Source organism: Babylonia areolata, chromosome 1 (genome assembly GCF_041734735.1).
Source record: "Babylonia areolata isolate BAREFJ2019XMU chromosome 1, ASM4173473v1, whole genome shotgun sequence".
Classification (NCBI taxonomy): domain Eukaryota; kingdom Metazoa; phylum Mollusca; class Gastropoda; order Neogastropoda; family Buccinidae; genus Babylonia; species Babylonia areolata.
In genome coordinates, this window is record NC_134876.1 from 81,193,674 (window position 1) to 81,211,173 (window position 17,500).

Here is a 17,500-nt window from a genome sequence, read left to right on the forward strand (position 1 = left end):
AAAGGTGGGTCTTCAGACTGGATTTGAAAGATTGTACATGGAGAAAGTTACCACTCTTTATTGTTTATTAATTCTTTAATCTCCTAGCCTCATCATTCTTTAATTTCTCCCCCCCACCCCAACCCCTCCCCCCAACTTTCTGCCTGTGACTACAGCTGAACGTGGACTTCATGCGGAAAATCCCCGAGGGATCCGAGGCAGCAAACATCTGGATCGGGGAGCTGGACTCGCTGCGCTACCAGGTGGTGGCCTTCATACGGCTGTGCGAGGCTCGAACCATCGGAGACCTGACCGAGGTGCCCCTGCCCACCCGCTTCATCTTCCTGCTTTTGGGACCCAAGGGCAGCCATAGCAAGAACATGGAGATCGGCAGGTCCATTTCCACCATCATGGTGGATGAGGTGAGGCAGTGTTGTCGTCGGTGTTTGCTTTGAAGGCAGGGTTGTGTGTGTGTGTGTGTGTGTGTGTGTGTGTGTGTGTGTGTGTGTGTGTGTGTGTGTGTGTGAGGAACAGAAACGGGTGTGAAAGGATAAGGTTCCTGGAAGGTGTCTCTTGAGACTGAAACCTTTCTCGGTTCGTCAAATCCCTGCAACAGCTCTTTCAAATCTGGCTCTTTCCAGAACCCCCACCCCCCACCCCCACCTCCCTCTTCATCCCCCGCTCCCCCTCCCCCGTTCCCTCTTTCCGTCCATAGTTTCTCAGGTCTATTTACAATTATTTATTATTTCTGTCAGTCAGTCATCCTTTTGACTCAAAGTTCTGCGTATGAAACAGACGGTGTTAATTAGATGATTTTCAATAATTTTGAAACTTGAATTGAATTTTACGTGGAGTGAGCTTGACGTGGGAGACTTGGTCTTTTTACGTTTTTATCACTAATATTTTTTATTTATTCATTTGTTTTAGCAAACATAACTTTGGGTTCTCTTGTACTAGTTTTACCAACTGGCGGTTATTGAGCCCTGAATAGGCCCATTTGCGGTCCGTTGATCAGGGATAGGACAAGACAAGACAAGACAAGATACAACTTTATCATCTGTAAATTGACAGAAATTTGGCACTTGGCTCCAGTGCATTTGACATTAAATATATAAAGCACAACTACTTTTAGAACATGACCATTCATCAAAATATGCATCACAGTAACTTAACAAATGAGATTAATTTTGACAAGGTAAGAAACACCACATGCACATGTCATTGACACTGAACCATAAGATAAACTAACATTCATTTCCTGCTATACCGTAAAGTCATCCACTCACATGCATACACACTCAGTCACCCCCATTTACATCCTCCTCACCCTTCTCCTTCACACACACACACACACACATGTCAATACACACTGGCAACAACAGAACGCCAGTCATGCTACGTATCGTTATGAAGGTGTCATATATGAGAATCAGTCATGTCCGATTATGACAATCAGGAACAGCGGAGGAGGCAACTGCTATCCCTATCTTTGACTATCTCAGCTAGAATTTGATTATAGTGGAGAGTGTCTTGCACAAGTTCCATTCCCAATCTAAGCAAAGAGAGTTTTAGGACAGTCGGCGTTGGGGTGATCCCCAAAGGCCATATAGGCCCCAAGCCTGCAGTACTAAGACCCAGTGCAACCGTACCTCCTAGTTTGACAGTCATAGTCCTTCACTGAAGACGAAAATATAAATGAATTCCCATTGCAGTGGAGAAACCATTGCTCACACAGCTCTCACTTTGCTGTTGACCCAACTGTAGGCTTGGGTCAATCTCAGCCGAGCGTTTAGCCTAAATATCATCTCATTTAATAGAATGCAATATGATATGATACATTACAATATGTTATACAAGAATAGAAAAGAACAGGGCTATATTCAGCATGCCCCATTGACCAGGTGTTCCGGGAAGCGGCATTTCATGGAATACAGTATGATATAATATGACATAACATAATATGCAAAACTAGAACGGAAGAGAACAGGTCTATACAGACTATGTTCCATTTACCAGGTGTTTCGGGATTGGCATTTGACAGAATACAGTATAATATGATATTATGTAACATAACATGCTGCACTAGAACAGAAGTGAACAGGTCTATACAGACCATGCCCCATTGGCCAGGTGTTCTGGGAAGTGTCATTTATTAGAACAGTATGATATTATATAATACGCTGTATTAGAAGAGGAGAGAACAGGTCTACACACACCATGCACCTCTGATCAGGTATTCCGGGAAGTGGCATTTCATAGAATACATTGTGATATAATATGATATGCTACACTGGAACAAATTTCCTGTCGGGCCAACAGCAAGGTGAGAGGTGTATTATCAATGGTTTCTCCATTGCAAAGGGAAGCCGTTTACAGCTTAGTCTTTGTGAAGGACTATGACTCTCAAACTCGGAGGCAAAATTGCACTGGCTCTTTTAATGCTGCAGCCTTGGCCTTTGGGAACCATCCCAACGCCGACTGTCCTAAACCCCTCTTGGCCGAGAGAGCGGGAATGTAACTTGGGCAAGACACTCTCCACTATTATCAAAATTCTAACCCAGGTAGTCGGGACAGCAGTTGCCTCCTCTGCTGTTCTGATGGTCATAGTCGGACACAACTGACTATCACACACACACACACACACACACACACACACACATATATATATATATATATATATATACCAGAAGAGAAGAGGTGTATACCGCTGATGCCCCATTGACCAGGTGTTCCGGGAGGTGGCCTACAAGGCCAGGAACAGACAGGACATCCTGGCAGGACTGGACGAGTTCCTGGACCAGGTGACGGCCCTGCCCCCCGGGGAGTGGGACCCCAAGATCAGGATTGAGCCCCCCCAGAGCGTGCCGCCCCAGGTCACTACTCTCACCCTTCTGGGTTTTCATTTCATTTTTGGCTATTTCTCTGTGTGTGCGATGTTTTCCCCTTTTCTTGTATAACTGACTATAACTGTATAACTTTTTTTGTCACAACAGATTTCTCTGTATGAAATTCAGGCTGATCTCCCCAGGGAGAGCGCGTCGCTACATCGCTACACTGGGAGCGCCACCAATTTTCTGTATATTTTCCTGCCTGCAGTTGTTGTTTTTTATTTGTTTTTCTGGTCGAAGTGGACTTTTCTACAAAATTTTGTCAGGGACAACCCTTTTGTTGCCGTCGGTCCTTTTACGTGCGCTAAGTGCATGCTGCATACGGGACCTTGGTATCGTCTCATCCGAATGACTAGCGTCCAGACCAACACTCTAGGTCTAATGGAGTGGGGGGGGGGGGGGGTACTGGCGACTGTGCCGTGATTAGAACCAGTGCGCTAAGATTCTCTCGCTTCCTGTTGTTGTTAAATCCCTTCTGTCCCTTTTCAGGTGAACGCTCTCATCGTTGTTGTTTTGTTGTTGTTGTGCTTTCCTTCCCCCAAGTTTTTCAGTTTTTGCTTTTTTTTTGTCGTCGTTGTTGTTGTTAAATTCCTTCTGTCCCTTTTCAGGTGAACGCTCTCATCGTTGTTGTCTTGTTGTTGTTGTTGTTGTTGTGCTTTCCCCCCATGTTTGTCAGTTTTTGCTTTGTTGTTGTTGTTGTTAAATTCTTTCTGTCCCTTTTCAGGTGAACGCTCTCATCGTTGTTGTCTTGTTGTTGTTGTTATTGTTGTTGTTGTTGTTAAATTCTTTCTGTCCCTTTTCAGGTGAACACTCTCATTGTTGTTGTCTTGTTGTTGTTGTTGTTGTTGTTGTTGTTGTTGTTAAAGTCTTTCTGTCCCTTTTCAGGTGAACACTCTCATTGTTGTTGTCTTGTTGTTGTTGTTGTTGTTGTTGTTGTTAAATTCTTTCTGTCCCTTTTCAGGTGAACACTCTTATCGTTGTTGTCTTGTTGTTGTTGTTGTTGTTGTTGTTGTTAAATTCTTTCTGCCCCTTTTCAGGTGAACACTCTTATCGTTGTTGTCTTGTTGTTGTTGTTGTTGTTGTTAAATTCTTTCTGCCCCTTTTCAGGTGAACACTCTTATCGTTGTTGTCTTCTTGTTGTTGTTGTTGTTGTTAAATTCTTTCTGTCCCTTTTCAGGTGAACACTCTTATCGTTGTTGTCTTGTTGTTGTTGTTGTTGTTGTTGTTGTTAAATTCTTTCTGTCCCTTTTCAGGTGAACACTCTTATCGTTGTTGTCTTGTTGTTGTTGTTGTTGTTGTTAAATTCTTTCTGTCCCTTTTCAGGTGAACACTCTTATCGTTGTCTTCTTGTTGTTGTTGTTGTTGTTAAATTCTTTCTGCCCCTTTTCAGGTGAACACTCTTATCGTTGTCTTGTTGTTGTTGTTGTTGTTGTTGTTGTTGTTAAATTCTTTCTGTCCCTTTTCAGGTGAACACTCTCATTGTTGTTGTCTTGTTGTTGTTGTTGTTGTTGTTAAATTCTTTCTGTCCCTTTTCAGGTGAACACTCTCATCGTTGTTGTCTTGTTGTTGTTGTTGTTAAATTCTTTCTGTCCCTTTTCAGGTGAACACTCTTATCGTTGTCTTGTTGTTGTTGTTGTTGTTGTTGTTGTTGTTAAATTCTTTCTGTCCCTTTTCAGGTGAACACTCTCATTGTTGTTGTCTTGTTGTTGTTGTTGTTGTTGTTGTTAAATTCTTTCTGTCCCTTTTCAGGTGAACACTCTCATTGTTGTTGTCTTGTTGTTGTTGTTGTTAAATTCTTTCTGTCCCTTTTCAGGTGAACACTCTTATTGTTGTTGTCTTGTTGTTGTTGTTGTTAAATTCTTTCTGGCCCTTTTCAGGTGAACACTCTTATTGTTGTTGTCTTGTTGTTGTTGTTGTTGTTGTTGTTAAATTCTTTCTGCCCTTTTTCAGGTGAACACTCTCATCGTTGTTGTCTTGTTGTTGTTGTTGTCTTGTTGTTGTTGTTGTTGTTGTTAAATTCTTTCTGCCCTTTTTCAGGTGAACACTCTCATCGCTTTGTTGGTTTTTGTGTGTGTGCTTTTGTCTCTTGTTTTGCTTGCTTACTTTTCCTCCTTTCTTTCTTTCTTTCTTTCTTTATCTCCCCAGGTGAATTCTCTCACAGCTTTATTTTCTGGTAGTGCTTTTTAAAGCCGTTTTGCTTGTTTCTACCTCCCACTTTCTTTCTTTCCCCAGGTGAATTCTCTCACGGCTTTATTTTCTGGTTGTCCTCCGCCCCCCCCCCCCTTCCCACCCCCTTCTCACCCCCCTGATCTTTTTGTTTGTTTGTTTCTTTTTTCTCTCTCCTCATATGAGCACTTAATTGGTTGTTTCTTCGTCCCTCTATTTCTTTCTTTCGTTCTTTCTTTCTCTCTCCTCGTGTGAACATTGTCAGTGCTCAGCTTTGTTTCTGGTTGTGCTTTTTGTTGTTGTTGTTGTTGTTGTTGTTGTTGTTGTTATTGTTGTTGTTGTTGTCAGTTTCCTTCTTTATTTCTGTCCTCGGTTTAAGCACTCACATTTGGTGGTGCGTTTTAGAAAGTCTTTTTGCTTGTTTTTATCCTTCCCCTTTCTTTCCTTTCTCTCCTCAGGTGAACATTTGCTTTTATTTGTGCTTTTTTTTGTGTTGCTTATTTCTTCGTCCTGCCGCTCTTTCGTTCTTTCTTTGTCTTCTCAGATAAACACTATCACAGCTGGTTTTTTTTTTCTCCATTCGTTTGATTTGGTTTCTAATCATTGTGATGATGATGATTTTTTTTTTTTTCGGGTGACGTGTTTGCAAAACATTGTTTTTAATTTCTGCAGGGAGAAACTGTGCAAATTAGCCACAAGGAAAAGAATACTAATGCCGGTAGTATTTAAGCCTGACCTCAAACATGTCATGTTTCGCCTTGTAATAAGAGGAATGGTAGTCCAGGCTCTGACTGATCTGAATTGATCACTTTCAGGTATAACCCGACAATGATATAAAACGAAAATTTTTTTTGTTTGTTTTTTGTTTGTTTGTTTATTTATATCCGCAGAAAACGGGGAAGATGATATATGGGGATGATAGATGATGATTTTTTATTTTTATTTTTTTATTTTTTTATTTTGCTGAAGATGGTGGTGGTGATGCTGATGATGACAACAGTGGTGATGATTGTTGGATAGATTACCTTAAAAAACAAAAAACAAAGAAAACACACACATTTTTTCTTCGTATACCTTTTTGATTAGTGTTACCTACATTATATGATGACGATTATTATCTGATCCTGAAATCGCGAAACATTGTGATCACTACGTCTCCACGTACTATCATCGCTGTGCTCATAGTTGTCAGCTTACGCATCAAAACTACGTACATGTAAGGAGAGGACAATAAAAGGAACTGGTCTTTCTCCTCCTGTCCATGGTTCATATGATCAAAGACACCAGCATCTTTTGTTTTTGTCCATGGTATGATTAAGTCGAGTATGATGACGTTGTACACAGGCACAGCGCAAAGCGCCACCACCTGCCCCAGGAGAGGAGAAAGAGGAGGAAGAGGAGGAATCTCACTGTGACCCAACCTTGGTGCGGTCAGGAAGGTAATCTCCCTTGTCTGTCGATCAGCTCTAGCTCTGTGTTCCGTCTGTGGCTGTGCACACACATATGAGAACGTGTAAATACCACTACACAGCATCAGCACAAACACTCAAAGTGTTAATTAACTGATGGCAGCCACAGCATGCAGAAGTTCAAACCTACTCAGATTATCGTTCTCCGTCTTATTTTTTTGTTTTTTGTTGTTGTTTTTTCATTTACAGAAACATATTATAGTGTAACTTCTCTCTTCGTATTCTTTGGCCATCAAAACAAAAAAACATGAATAAATAAAAACACAAAAAGGAAAAGAAGGAAAGGAAAAGTAAGAAAGAAAGAAACATCGCCATTTTAGCCGTTTAAACCATTTTGTTGTTGTTGTTCTCCTTCTTCTGCTTCTTCTTCATCATCACCCAATCCTTTTACTTTTCCTTCTCCTTTACCTTCTTTCTTCCTTTCTTTCTTCAGTCGATAGACTCATCCTATTGCTACTGGAATCTCTGCCATCCTCTCATCTTGTCCGTGGTCTCCCGTGGCAGGCTGCTCAGAGGGCTGATAGCGGACGTGAAGGAAGAAAGGAGGAAAGAAAATGATGTTCGTCCTTCGGATTCGAAGATGGAAGGACGAACACCACTTTCAGTCGGTAGACTCGCTCTGTTGCTATTTCCTTGCCATCCTGTCATGATGCCCGTGGTTTCCCCCGCGGCAGGCTGTTCAGAGGGCTGATAGCGGACGTGAAGGAAGAAAGGAGGAAAGAAAGTGATGTTTGTCCTTCCATCTTCGAATCCGAAGGAACAACATCACCTTCTTTCTTCCTTTCTTTCTTCAGTCAGTAGACGCTCTGTTGCTATTTCCTTGCCATCCTGTCATGATGCCCGTGGTTTCCCCCTTGGCAGGCTGTTCGGAGGGCTAATAGCGGACGTGAAGCGGAAGTTGCCGTGGTACGGCAGTGACTTCAAGGACGCCATGCACATCCAGTGTGTGGCCTCCATCATCTTCCTCTACCTGGCTACCCTCACCCCCAACGTCACCTTCGGCGGGCTGCTGGGTCAGGCCACTGACCAGTACATGGTGAGCAGAGGGGAAAGTGGGAAGGGGGGGGGGGGGCACTGTTTGTGGGGTTGGGGGTGGGTAGGGGTGGAGAGAGGGTTGGTGGTGGGGATTAGAGCGGCATTGGACGTGATAGTGGGCGATGGAAGTGGAACTCAGAGTGGTGATGGGGGTGAGGGGGGTGGGGTGAGGGGTCGGGGCCGGGGGGATTGGGAGTGATATAGTGCTGTGTTTTTTGTTTTTGTAGTTTTTGTTTTTGGTAACGTATCTTTAAATAATCAGTTGACTATGGGATTTTAGAATACCGAATTCAGACACGAATAAATCTCGCATCAACAGGATAACGCGAGCTGTGAAGTAGGCCAAAGAAAACTGGTCACCGGACAAACTGGTCACGCGAACTGTTTGGCCCAGACTGGCAGCAAGCACGCACACTCTAACCATGATCCGATGATGCTGCGCCCTCTCACAGGGCATCACTTCCAAGTTTCAGTTTCAGGCTACGTTCACACTAAGCCCTGTCAGTTGCTGAAAGCCAGTTGCCGTCAGCCTGACACAGCAACACACACACAGCCAACTAGTTGCTGTCTGCTGGAAACAATGCGGTGCTGTCCAAAAACGAAGAAACGAATACCATTGGGATTCACGCAACTAGTATCATTTAAAAGTTCCATCCTTTGGACCAGCCATCCGTCTCATCTGTATCCACGAGACAAATAAAAAAGCTGGCTGGAAACGGCTGGTGGCCAGTGTGAACACTTACCACCGGTATACATGCCGGGAAAGTGCAGCAGCATTACATGACGTGCGCACAATTCTCGGCCACTTGCTGTCAGCTGCAGGCAACAACTTGCTGGACTTAGTGTGAACATTGCCTAAAGGTCTCAAAGCGTGCGGAATAATTGTGGTGTATTACTCTTTTTTGGGGCACAACAGATTTCTCTATGTGAAATTCGAGCTGCTCTCCTGCGGGAGAGCGCGTCGCTGCACTGAGATCGCCTTTCTTCATTTTGTTGTTGTTGTTGTTGTTGTTGTTTTCCTGCCTATAATTTTATTTGTTTTCCAATCGATGTGAATCTTTCTACAGAATTTTGCTAGGGACGACATTTTTGTTGCCGTGGGTTCTTTTACGTGCGCTTAGCACGGGACCTCGGTTTAACGTCTCATCCGAATGACTAGCATCCAGACCACCACTCAAGGTCGAGTGGAGGGGGAGAAAATACTGGCGACTGTGCCGTGACTCGAACCAGTGCGCTCGGATTCTCTCGCTTCCTTGGCTGACGCGTTACCTCTAGGCCATCACTCCACACGATCCATACGTTACATCGCATCAAAAAAAAAAAAAAAAAAAAAAAGCGAACTGAACAGACACTGGTGTCGATGGCAGGGGACGATGGAGTGCATCTTCACGGCGGCCGTAGTGGGCGTGCTGTTCGCGCTGTTTGCCGGCCAGCCCCTCAACATCCTGGGCAGCACGGGGCCCATGCTGGTGCTGGAGATGATCCTCTACAGGTTCTGCGCGTGAGTTCCGGTCCTTTTTTTTTTTTTTTTTTTTTGGGGGGGGGGGGGGGGGGGGGGGGGGGGAGGGAGGAGTGGGGGGGGGGGGACTGTCGCTTGTTTGAGCCTGCGCGTGAGTTGGTCCGATTTTTTGGTTATTTGTTTTGTTTTGTTATGTTTTGTTTTCTGGTTTTTGTTGTTGTTGTTGGTTGTTTTTTTGTTTGTTTTTTGTTGTTGTTGTTGGTTTTTTTTTTTTTTTTTTTTTTTTTTTTTTTTTGGGGGGGGGGGGGGGGGGGGTATTTTCAGTGGTGGTGGCGTGCGGATTGGGGGGAGTTGATGAACGGAAGGTTGTCAGCCGGTTGTCTGTCTGATTTTGTACGTTGGTTGGGCCGTTTTGGGGTCGTGTTTTTTTGTTGTTGGTCTATTGTCATGTTTGATAATACGCGTGATAGGTCATTTTGGCTCGTGTGTTGTGGTCAGTTGTCTGTATGTATCTGTTTTTATTATGTATGTTGATTCTGATCAAATAACAATGTCAGGCAGATTTCATTTTGTCTCGGTTTGAAGATGTCAAAGCGTGAAGACTGATCCATATACGCTCCATCACAATTGCTTAAAAACAAGAGCGGAGCGGAGATACCTGAGCAAAGCCTAAACCCAATGTGCTGGGTAGTGCTTTGTTATGCAAAACTATTTTAAATCAGAAGTCATGTCACCTCTCTTAGATTACTTTTTTTTTTTTTTTTTTTTTTTTTTTACACATTCGAAAACATTTCCGTGTCTAAATCGAATCTTACAAGAAGAATTACGCCTCATCTCTTTTTGGGGGATTCAAACACTGATAGAATTGAATTCTAAAACCATTTTTAAGTTCTAGAGGTGGCTTCTCTGAACAGTCTATAACTTTCAACTATCCGATCAGTCTATAAACCGATCCACCTTTGTTTTTCTCCTAGCGAGAACGAACTTGATTTCCCTGATTAGTCTATACTTTTCAACTCTACCCAATCAGTCCATACACCGATCCACCTTTGTTTTTTAATTCTTTTGTTTTTTTTATCCCCTAGTGACAACGAACTGGACTTCCTTCCCTTCCGCTGCTGGATTGGAATCTGGACCACCTTTTTGCTGCTGGTCATCGTGGCCTTTGACCTCTCGGCGCTCGTGCGGTACATCACGCGCTTCACAGAGGAGTCATTCGCCTCACTAATCGCCTTCATCTTCATCGCCGAGGCCTTCAAGAAGCTCTTTGGCATTCTGGAGATGGCCCCCATCAATACGGATCCTTTTGTGAGTTCAGCGGTGCTGGAGAGTGTTGTTGTTAGCGTTGTTTGTTGTTCGTCGGTACCAGCTGTGCCTCTTTTGTGACTTCAGAGGTGTTGGAGTGTAGATAGCGTTGTTTGTTTGTTGTTCGTCGGTACCAGCTGTGCCTCTTTTGTGACTTCAGAGGTGTTGGAGTGTAGATAGCATTGTTTGTTTGCTGTTCGTCGGAACCTGCTGTGGATCTTTTGTGAGTTGAGCGGTGCTGGAGGGTGTTGTTGGCGTTGTTTGTTGTCCTGTACAGCCACTGTGATGATGCTGTTGTTGTTGCTGTTCTTGACTGTCTCGCCATTGTCGTCATCATTGTCGTCGTAATTATCATCATCTTATTGTTACCGCCAGTACTGCTGCTGTTCTTGATGCCTCGTCATTGTCGTCGTTATTGTCATCATCATCGTAATCATCATCATCATGTTATTTGTTACTTCTTCTGCTGCTGTTGTTGCGGCTGCATTTGTTCATGTCATCATCATCATCATCAGCAGCAGCAGCAGCAGCAGCAGTTGTAGTAATAGTAGTAGGAGTAGTAGTAGTAGTAGCAGCAGCAGTAGTAGTAGTGGTGGTGGTGGTGATGGTGGTGGGGGTGGCGATGGTGGTGGTTGCGGCGGCGGCAGAAGCAGCATTATCATCGCCGGCATAGTGTTTAAGTCTTGGTCTGAGCCATCATCATTAGCAACTTGATTAATTATCATCATCATCATCACATTCACTCTACTTGTTGTTGATGATGTTGTTATCATTGTTGTTAATGTCATCATTATCATTATTATTATTATTACGACACATCACCATTATCACCCCACATCCCCTTTCCCACAGGCCCCCTTGGACTACAACTGCACGTGCATGCCCCCCAACAACACCTCCTCCAACGCCAGCGCCACCAACGTCACGCTGGCGGACCTGCAGGAGATGACGTCTCTGATGACGACGTCCGTGCTGGGGCCCGAGGGCCTCGACAACGTCACCTCGGCCAACGTGACGTCACCTCTGAACGACAGCCTGGTGGAGTGGCTGAGTGTGTCCCGGCAGCTGTGCAAGGACCTGGGCGGGCAGCTGGTGGGCACGGGGTGCGACACGCCTGAGTACAAGGCGGACGTCTTCTTCCTCTCACTCATCCTCTTCTTCATCACCTACATCATCGCCAGCTCGCTCACCAGCTTCAAGAACAGCGCTTTCTTTCCGACCTTCGTGAGTTTTTCTCTTCTTTATACGTTCGTGAGTTTATCTCTTCTTTCCAACTTCCGTGAGTTTTTCTTTTCTGTATACGTTCGTGAGTTTATCTCTTCTTTCCGCACTCTGTGAGTGCAGTGCTTTCTGTCCGACCTTCGTGAGTTTTTCTCTTCTGTATACGTTCGTGAGCTTATCTCTTCTTTCCGACCTTCGTGAGTACAGCGCTTTCTTTCAGCGCCTTCGTAAATCCATCTCTTCTTTCCGACCTTCGTGAGTACAGCGCTTTCTTTCAGCGCCTTCGTAAATCCATCTCTTCTTTCCCACCACCGTGAGTTTATCTCTTCTTTCCTGCCTTCGTGAATTTAATTCTTCTTCTCTACCTTTGTCAGTTTATCTCTTTTTCCTATCACCCTGTGTATGTCTCTTCTTGCCAACCTTCGTGAGATTATCTCTTCTTTCCTACCTTCGTGAGGTTATATTTCCTTTCCTACCTTCGTGATTTAATCTCTTCTTTCCTGCAAGCGAAAGGTAATCTCTTCTTTTTCTTCCTTTGTGGGTTTCTCTGTTCCTTCGTGATGTTGATCTCTTCTTTCCAACCACCGTGAGTTTATGTCATCTTTTCCTTTGTACCGTGAGTTTATCTCTCAAACCACCAGTTGGTATGGTTGTTGTAACTTATTGTGAACACAATGTCAAATGCCTTTCACATTCTGTATTAGTTCATGTGCCCTCACCTGGTTTCCGGAAATAAACGTCTTGCCTTGTCTTGTCTTGGGGTGGGTAAGGAGTGTTTGGGGGGTGGGGGTTATGCACGAGCCGTTTTAAAGTCACTTCAAGAGAGAGAGAGAGGGAGAGAAAGGGGGTGAGGGGGGGGGGGGAGAGAGAGAGAGCGGGCGACTGACGATGGGTGTGTGTGTGGTGCGCGTGTGTGTGTATGTGTGTGCGTGCGTCCGTGCGTGTGTGCACGAGCAACTATCAATTTTTAAGTCTGTGTGTCTCAATGGCATAACGATTTCGAATTTCGAGTATCTGCATAGTCATACATGCATTCACATATTGTGCAGCACGACACAGTTGCGGGGGTATAGTATAACTGTATAGCTTGAAACAACGTAATAGAACAGACCACACACCAATGCGACGGAACACAACGAAATGCACCGCAACCCAACTGAACCTAACCTGACCCAAATACTGTGATGACAGGTACGGCAGACTCTGAGTGACTTCGCCGTGCTGATCGCTATTCTGGTGGCGGTGGGAATAGACGCTGCCATCGGCATCCCCACCCCCAAACTGGAGGTCCCAGAGCAGTTCAAGGTAAGTCTTTCAAGGCTGGTAGTTCAAGGTTAAGTCTTTCAAGGCTGGCAGTTCAAGGTTAAGTCTTTCAAGGTTGGCAGTTCAAGGTAAGTCTTTCAAGGCTTGCAGTTTAAGGTAAGTCTTTCAAGGCTTGCTGTTTAAGGTAAGTCTTGCCTTGGCAGTTGAAAGTAAGTCTTTCAAGGTTGGCAGTTTAAGGTAAGTCTCTCAAGGCTGGCAGTTCAAGGTAAGTCTTTCAAGGCTGGCAGTTTAAAGTAAGTTTTTCAAGGCTGGCAGTTCAAGGTAAGTCTTGCTTTGGCAGTTTAAGGTAAGTCTTTCAAGGCTGGCAGTTTAAGGCTGGCAGTTCAAGGTAAGTCTTTCAAGGCTGGCAGTTCAAGGTGAGTCTTTCAAGGCTGGCAGTTTAAGGTAAGTCTCTCAAGGCTGGCAGCTCAAGGCTGGCAGTTTAAGGTAAGTCGTTCAAGGCTGGCAGTTCAAGGCTGGCAGTTCAAGGTAAGTCTCAAGGCTGGCGGTTTAAGGTAAGTCTCTGAAGGCTGGCAGCTCAAGGCTGGCAGTTCAAGGTAAGTCTTGCCTTGGCAGTTTAAGGTAAGTCTTTCAAGGCTGGCAGTTCAAGGCTGGCAGTTCAAGGTAAGTCTTTCAAGGCTGGCGGTTTAAGGTAAGTCTCTCAAGGCTGGCAGTTCAAGGCTGGCAGTTTAAGGTAAGTCGTTCAAGGCTGTCAGTTCAAGGTAAGTCTTGCCTTGGCAGTTTAAGGTAAGTCTTTCAAGGCTGAAAGTAAAAAACCAAGACCGCTGGTTGACGTTTCTTCACTTTCACTGTAAGGAAAACGAGGGTGTCAGGCACTGGGTATATTCTAGATCTACCCTACGAGACCATGATTTTTTTCAGGGCGCCCTCTTTTTGGGTAGAACTCCGATGAAACTTCAACTTCATGTAAGTCACGTTTAACCAACCATTTATAATGGATTGTATGATTGCATTTATCAGGAACATCCAGAGCGACCTTCAGATCCGCGATACGGTTTCCAATGCTTTCATCTTGGTCTTGAGATTTTTATGAAGAGTATAAACAGAACGACTTGACAACAAGGGAGGAGAAGCAAGAACATGAAAGAATCCAAATACACAAACTCTTCTGTATAACAATAGTGATAATAGTAATAATAGATAGTACTTATATGGCGCAAACTCCCCACATAATGGACTCTGAGCGCCTCACATGAAACAATAGCCTACATTCATATTATATATTAAAGATATCACTTTAAAACACGCACGCACGCACAGCCAAGTGACGTAAAACAGTAATGTGACGCAATACGTAAGTTCAATGAAACACGTCTTCTTCACTTGCTCCTTTTATGGAACACCGTTCCTAAAATGAAACACATTTTCAATTGTGTTTCATATAATATTGGGAATAATGAAGGCACCCACTACCATGCCTGATTTTCCAAAAAGAAAGAAATCCTGCCTCAGTGCTGCCTACTACCCTGTTTCTAAATGACTGAACCGTATTATTGTGATATTTGTCAAGCAATGTTTGCAACATGTACAGAATGATCATGTCAGAACAAAGAACATTATTAGCACGATTCGAAATTTGAAATTTTAGTTTCCGCTTGACAGATGTATCTGCGATCACCATCTCGGATACAAAAAAAAAACAAAAAAAAGGTCACTGAGGTATTAACTCTACTGCTGGATTTTCGAAACTTCCTTCCTTTACATCGTTTGAGCGGTGTTTCACAAAAGGCACTGTTTCATATTTGGTGCTTCTCCCTTTTTTTTTTCTTTTTTTTTTAGCAAAGTCTCTCACATACATCTCTCATGTATGATCAATGGTTTCTCTTTTCCAATGGGAAGTTATTTACAGCTTAATCTTTCGTGAAGGACTATGACTCTGAAAAAAATCAGGCAAGATTGCACTGGCTCTTAGTGATGCAGCCTTGGGTGCTAGTTGGCCTTTGAGAACCATCCCAACGCCGACTGTCCTAAAACCCAAACCCTCTTGGCCCAGAGACTGGGGATGTAACTTGGGCAAGACACTCTCCACGATAATCAAACTGTAGCCCAGATAGTTGTGACAAGGTGACCTCCTCTGCTGTTCTGGAGGTCATAGTCGGACATAACTATCAAGAATTACACACAAATTTTAATAGGCCTCTCTCTCTCTCTCTCTCTCTCTCTCTCTCTCTCTCTCTCTCTCTCCCTGCTGTGTGTGTGTGTGTGTGTGTGTGTGTGTGTGTGTGTGTGTGAGCACAATACAGTTCCTGGCAACTGAACACGTTTATAATATAGCATTTTCCTGCTGTGTGTCTGTGTGTGCCTGTGTGTGTCTGTGTCTGTGCGTGCGTATGCGCGCGTGCGTGTATGTGTGTGTGTCTGTGTGTATGTGCATGACAGCCGACTCGTGACGACCGGGGCTGGGTGGTGAACCCGTGGAGTGACCGGAACCCCTGGTGGCTGACCCTGGCCGCCTCTGTGCCTGCCCTGCTGGCCGTCATCCTCATCTTCATGGACCAGCAGATCACTGCAGTCATCGTCAACCGCAAGGAGAACAAACTGAAGGTGTGTGTGTGTGTGTGTGTGTGTGTGTGTGTGTGTGTGTGTGTGTGTGGTGTGTGTGTGTGTGTGTGTGTGTGTGTGTGTGTGTGTGTGTGTTGGGTTTTGTTGTATGTTGAGCTTTAGTGTGTGTGTGTGTGTGTGTGTGTGTGTGTGTGTGTGTAGTGTGTGTGTATGCGTGCGTGTGTGTGTGTGTGTGTGTGTGTGTGTGTTAAGTTTTGTTGTATGTTGAGTTTTTTGGTTGTTGTTGTTTTGGTGTGTGTGTGTGTGTGTATGTGTGTGTGTGTGTCTGTCTGTCTGTCTGTCGGTGTTCGAATATACTTCTGAACTCGCCCCCCCTAACCCCTGCCTCAACTCATCTTTCAACTCCCCTCTCCACCCGCTGCTGCAGAAGGGGAACGGGTACCACCTGGACCTGTTCGTGGTGGCTGTGGCCATCCTCATCTGCTCCTTCCTGGGCCTGCCGTGGTACGTGGCCGCCACTGTGTCGGCCCTGGCCCACATCATGAGCCTCAAGAAGGAGTCAGAGTGCACTGCCCCTGGGGAGCGACCTACTTTCCTTGGCGTCCGGTAGGTGGCACTGACCTAAAAAAAAATTTTTTTTCGGTCTATTTTTATATCAGTTGTGTTGGTTGCCAGTGCCATTGGCGTTGTCGACGAGTTTTGGAAGATTGTTAATTTTTGTTTGTTTGTTGTTGTTGTTGTTGTTGCTTGCGCGTTTTTCTTTTGTATTGTTGAATTTGTTTGGGTTGGGTTGTTTTTTTTGTTTGTTTGTTTTTTTGTTGTTGTTTTTTTGTCTGTTTGTTTGTTGTTGTTTTTATGCTTAAGGAATTTGATACAACGTCTCTCTTTGTCTTGTGTCAGTCTCTGTGTCTTCCGCCCCCCTCGATCTGTCTGTCTGTCTGTCTGTCTGTCTGTCTGTCTCTCTCTCTCTCTCTCTCTCTCTCTCTCTTTATGTCGATTATTGATATAATGGGCCTGAGTTCGAATCTCCGGCGGTGGCGCCTGCTGGGTAAAGGGTGGAGATTTTTCCGATCTCCCAGGTCAACATATATATGTGCAGGCCTGCCAGTGCCTGAACCCCCTTTGTGTGTATACGCACGCAGAAGGTCAAATACGCACATTAAAGATCCTGTAATCGATTTCAGCGTTCGGTGGGTTATGGAAACAAGAACATACCCAGCATGCACACCCCTGAAAACGGAGTATGGCTGCCTATACAGCGGGGTAAAAAAACCCAACAAACAAACAAAGACGGTCATACACGTAAAATGGTAAATGTTACATGTTTGTCTGAGTGTGTATGTGTGCGTGCCTGAAATCTGATTGAATGACACCGGAAACGAATGATGAGCGCCCAATGGCAGCCCCCAGTCGGCTCTACCCAGGTAGGCAGCCTGTCATGTAAATGACCCCGTGTTTTTAAAGCGCTTAGAGCTTGGTCTCCGACCGAGGACAGGCGCTATATAAGTATCCATATCAATCAGTCATTCAATAAACGACGAAGACTGGTAATAAGAAACTCTAGGGAAAGCTGGACAGTACAAGGTCTTCAGAGGAGAAGCCTCCCTCAGTCAAGTGTTTCAGCCCTTAACTCCTTACACTCTCAGTAAGGGGGCCGGGCCGCACCCAGGTCATGACTCCTGGATGCCCTTGTATTGCCGCAACGACAACAAAGACGACGAAGATTGTACTCAGTGTGTTGTGTTGTGTAGTATTACCACTGTAAAACCCCCAGTAAGTATACTGGACTCGAACCGGTGGACACTCACTTCCTAGTCGGGCGCATGACCACCAGACCACCGCTCCACCAAGGAGATTAGAAGAGACGACGGTGGAGTGGACCCACAGATGATGACAGTAATGTCACATTATTGCGTGATGGTGACGAGGATGCTGACGACAACGACGACGACGATGATGATGATGATGTTTTGTTCTTAATGTTGTTGTAATTGTTGTTTTTGTTGACGACGTCGATGTTGACAATGACGACAACGACGATGATGATTGTGATGACGACGATGACAACCATCGACGACGACGATGATGATTATTATCATTATGACGACTACGCTGACGATGATGATGATGATTATGACGACAACGACGACGAC

At 44.6% G+C, this 17,500-nt stretch overlaps 1 protein-coding gene across 3 annotated transcripts in view; it reads left to right on the plus strand.

Annotated features, from left to right (window-relative positions):
* Positions 1 to 17,500, plus strand: part of LOC143288112 (electroneutral sodium bicarbonate exchanger 1-like) — an 84,213-nt gene that overhangs the window by 46,971 nt on the left and 19,742 nt on the right. For all 3 annotated transcript variants that reach the window (XR_013056038.1, XM_076596410.1, XM_076596402.1), the window contains exons 8-17: positions 156 to 401; positions 2,706 to 2,852; positions 6,378 to 6,472; positions 7,364 to 7,538; positions 8,905 to 9,038; positions 10,082 to 10,304; positions 11,154 to 11,525; positions 12,714 to 12,827; positions 15,225 to 15,389; positions 15,775 to 15,953. Coding sequence is in view for 2 of the 3 variants with exons in the window: in XM_076596410.1 (XP_076452525.1) it covers positions 156 to 401; positions 2,706 to 2,852; positions 6,378 to 6,472; positions 7,364 to 7,538; positions 8,905 to 9,038; positions 10,082 to 10,304; positions 11,154 to 11,525; positions 12,714 to 12,827; positions 15,225 to 15,389; positions 15,775 to 15,953 (1,850 nt within the window). In the remaining variant the exon portion in view is untranslated. The remainder of the gene's footprint in view (positions 1 to 155; positions 402 to 2,705; positions 2,853 to 6,377; positions 6,473 to 7,363; positions 7,539 to 8,904; positions 9,039 to 10,081; positions 10,305 to 11,153; positions 11,526 to 12,713; positions 12,828 to 15,224; positions 15,390 to 15,774; positions 15,954 to 17,500) is intronic.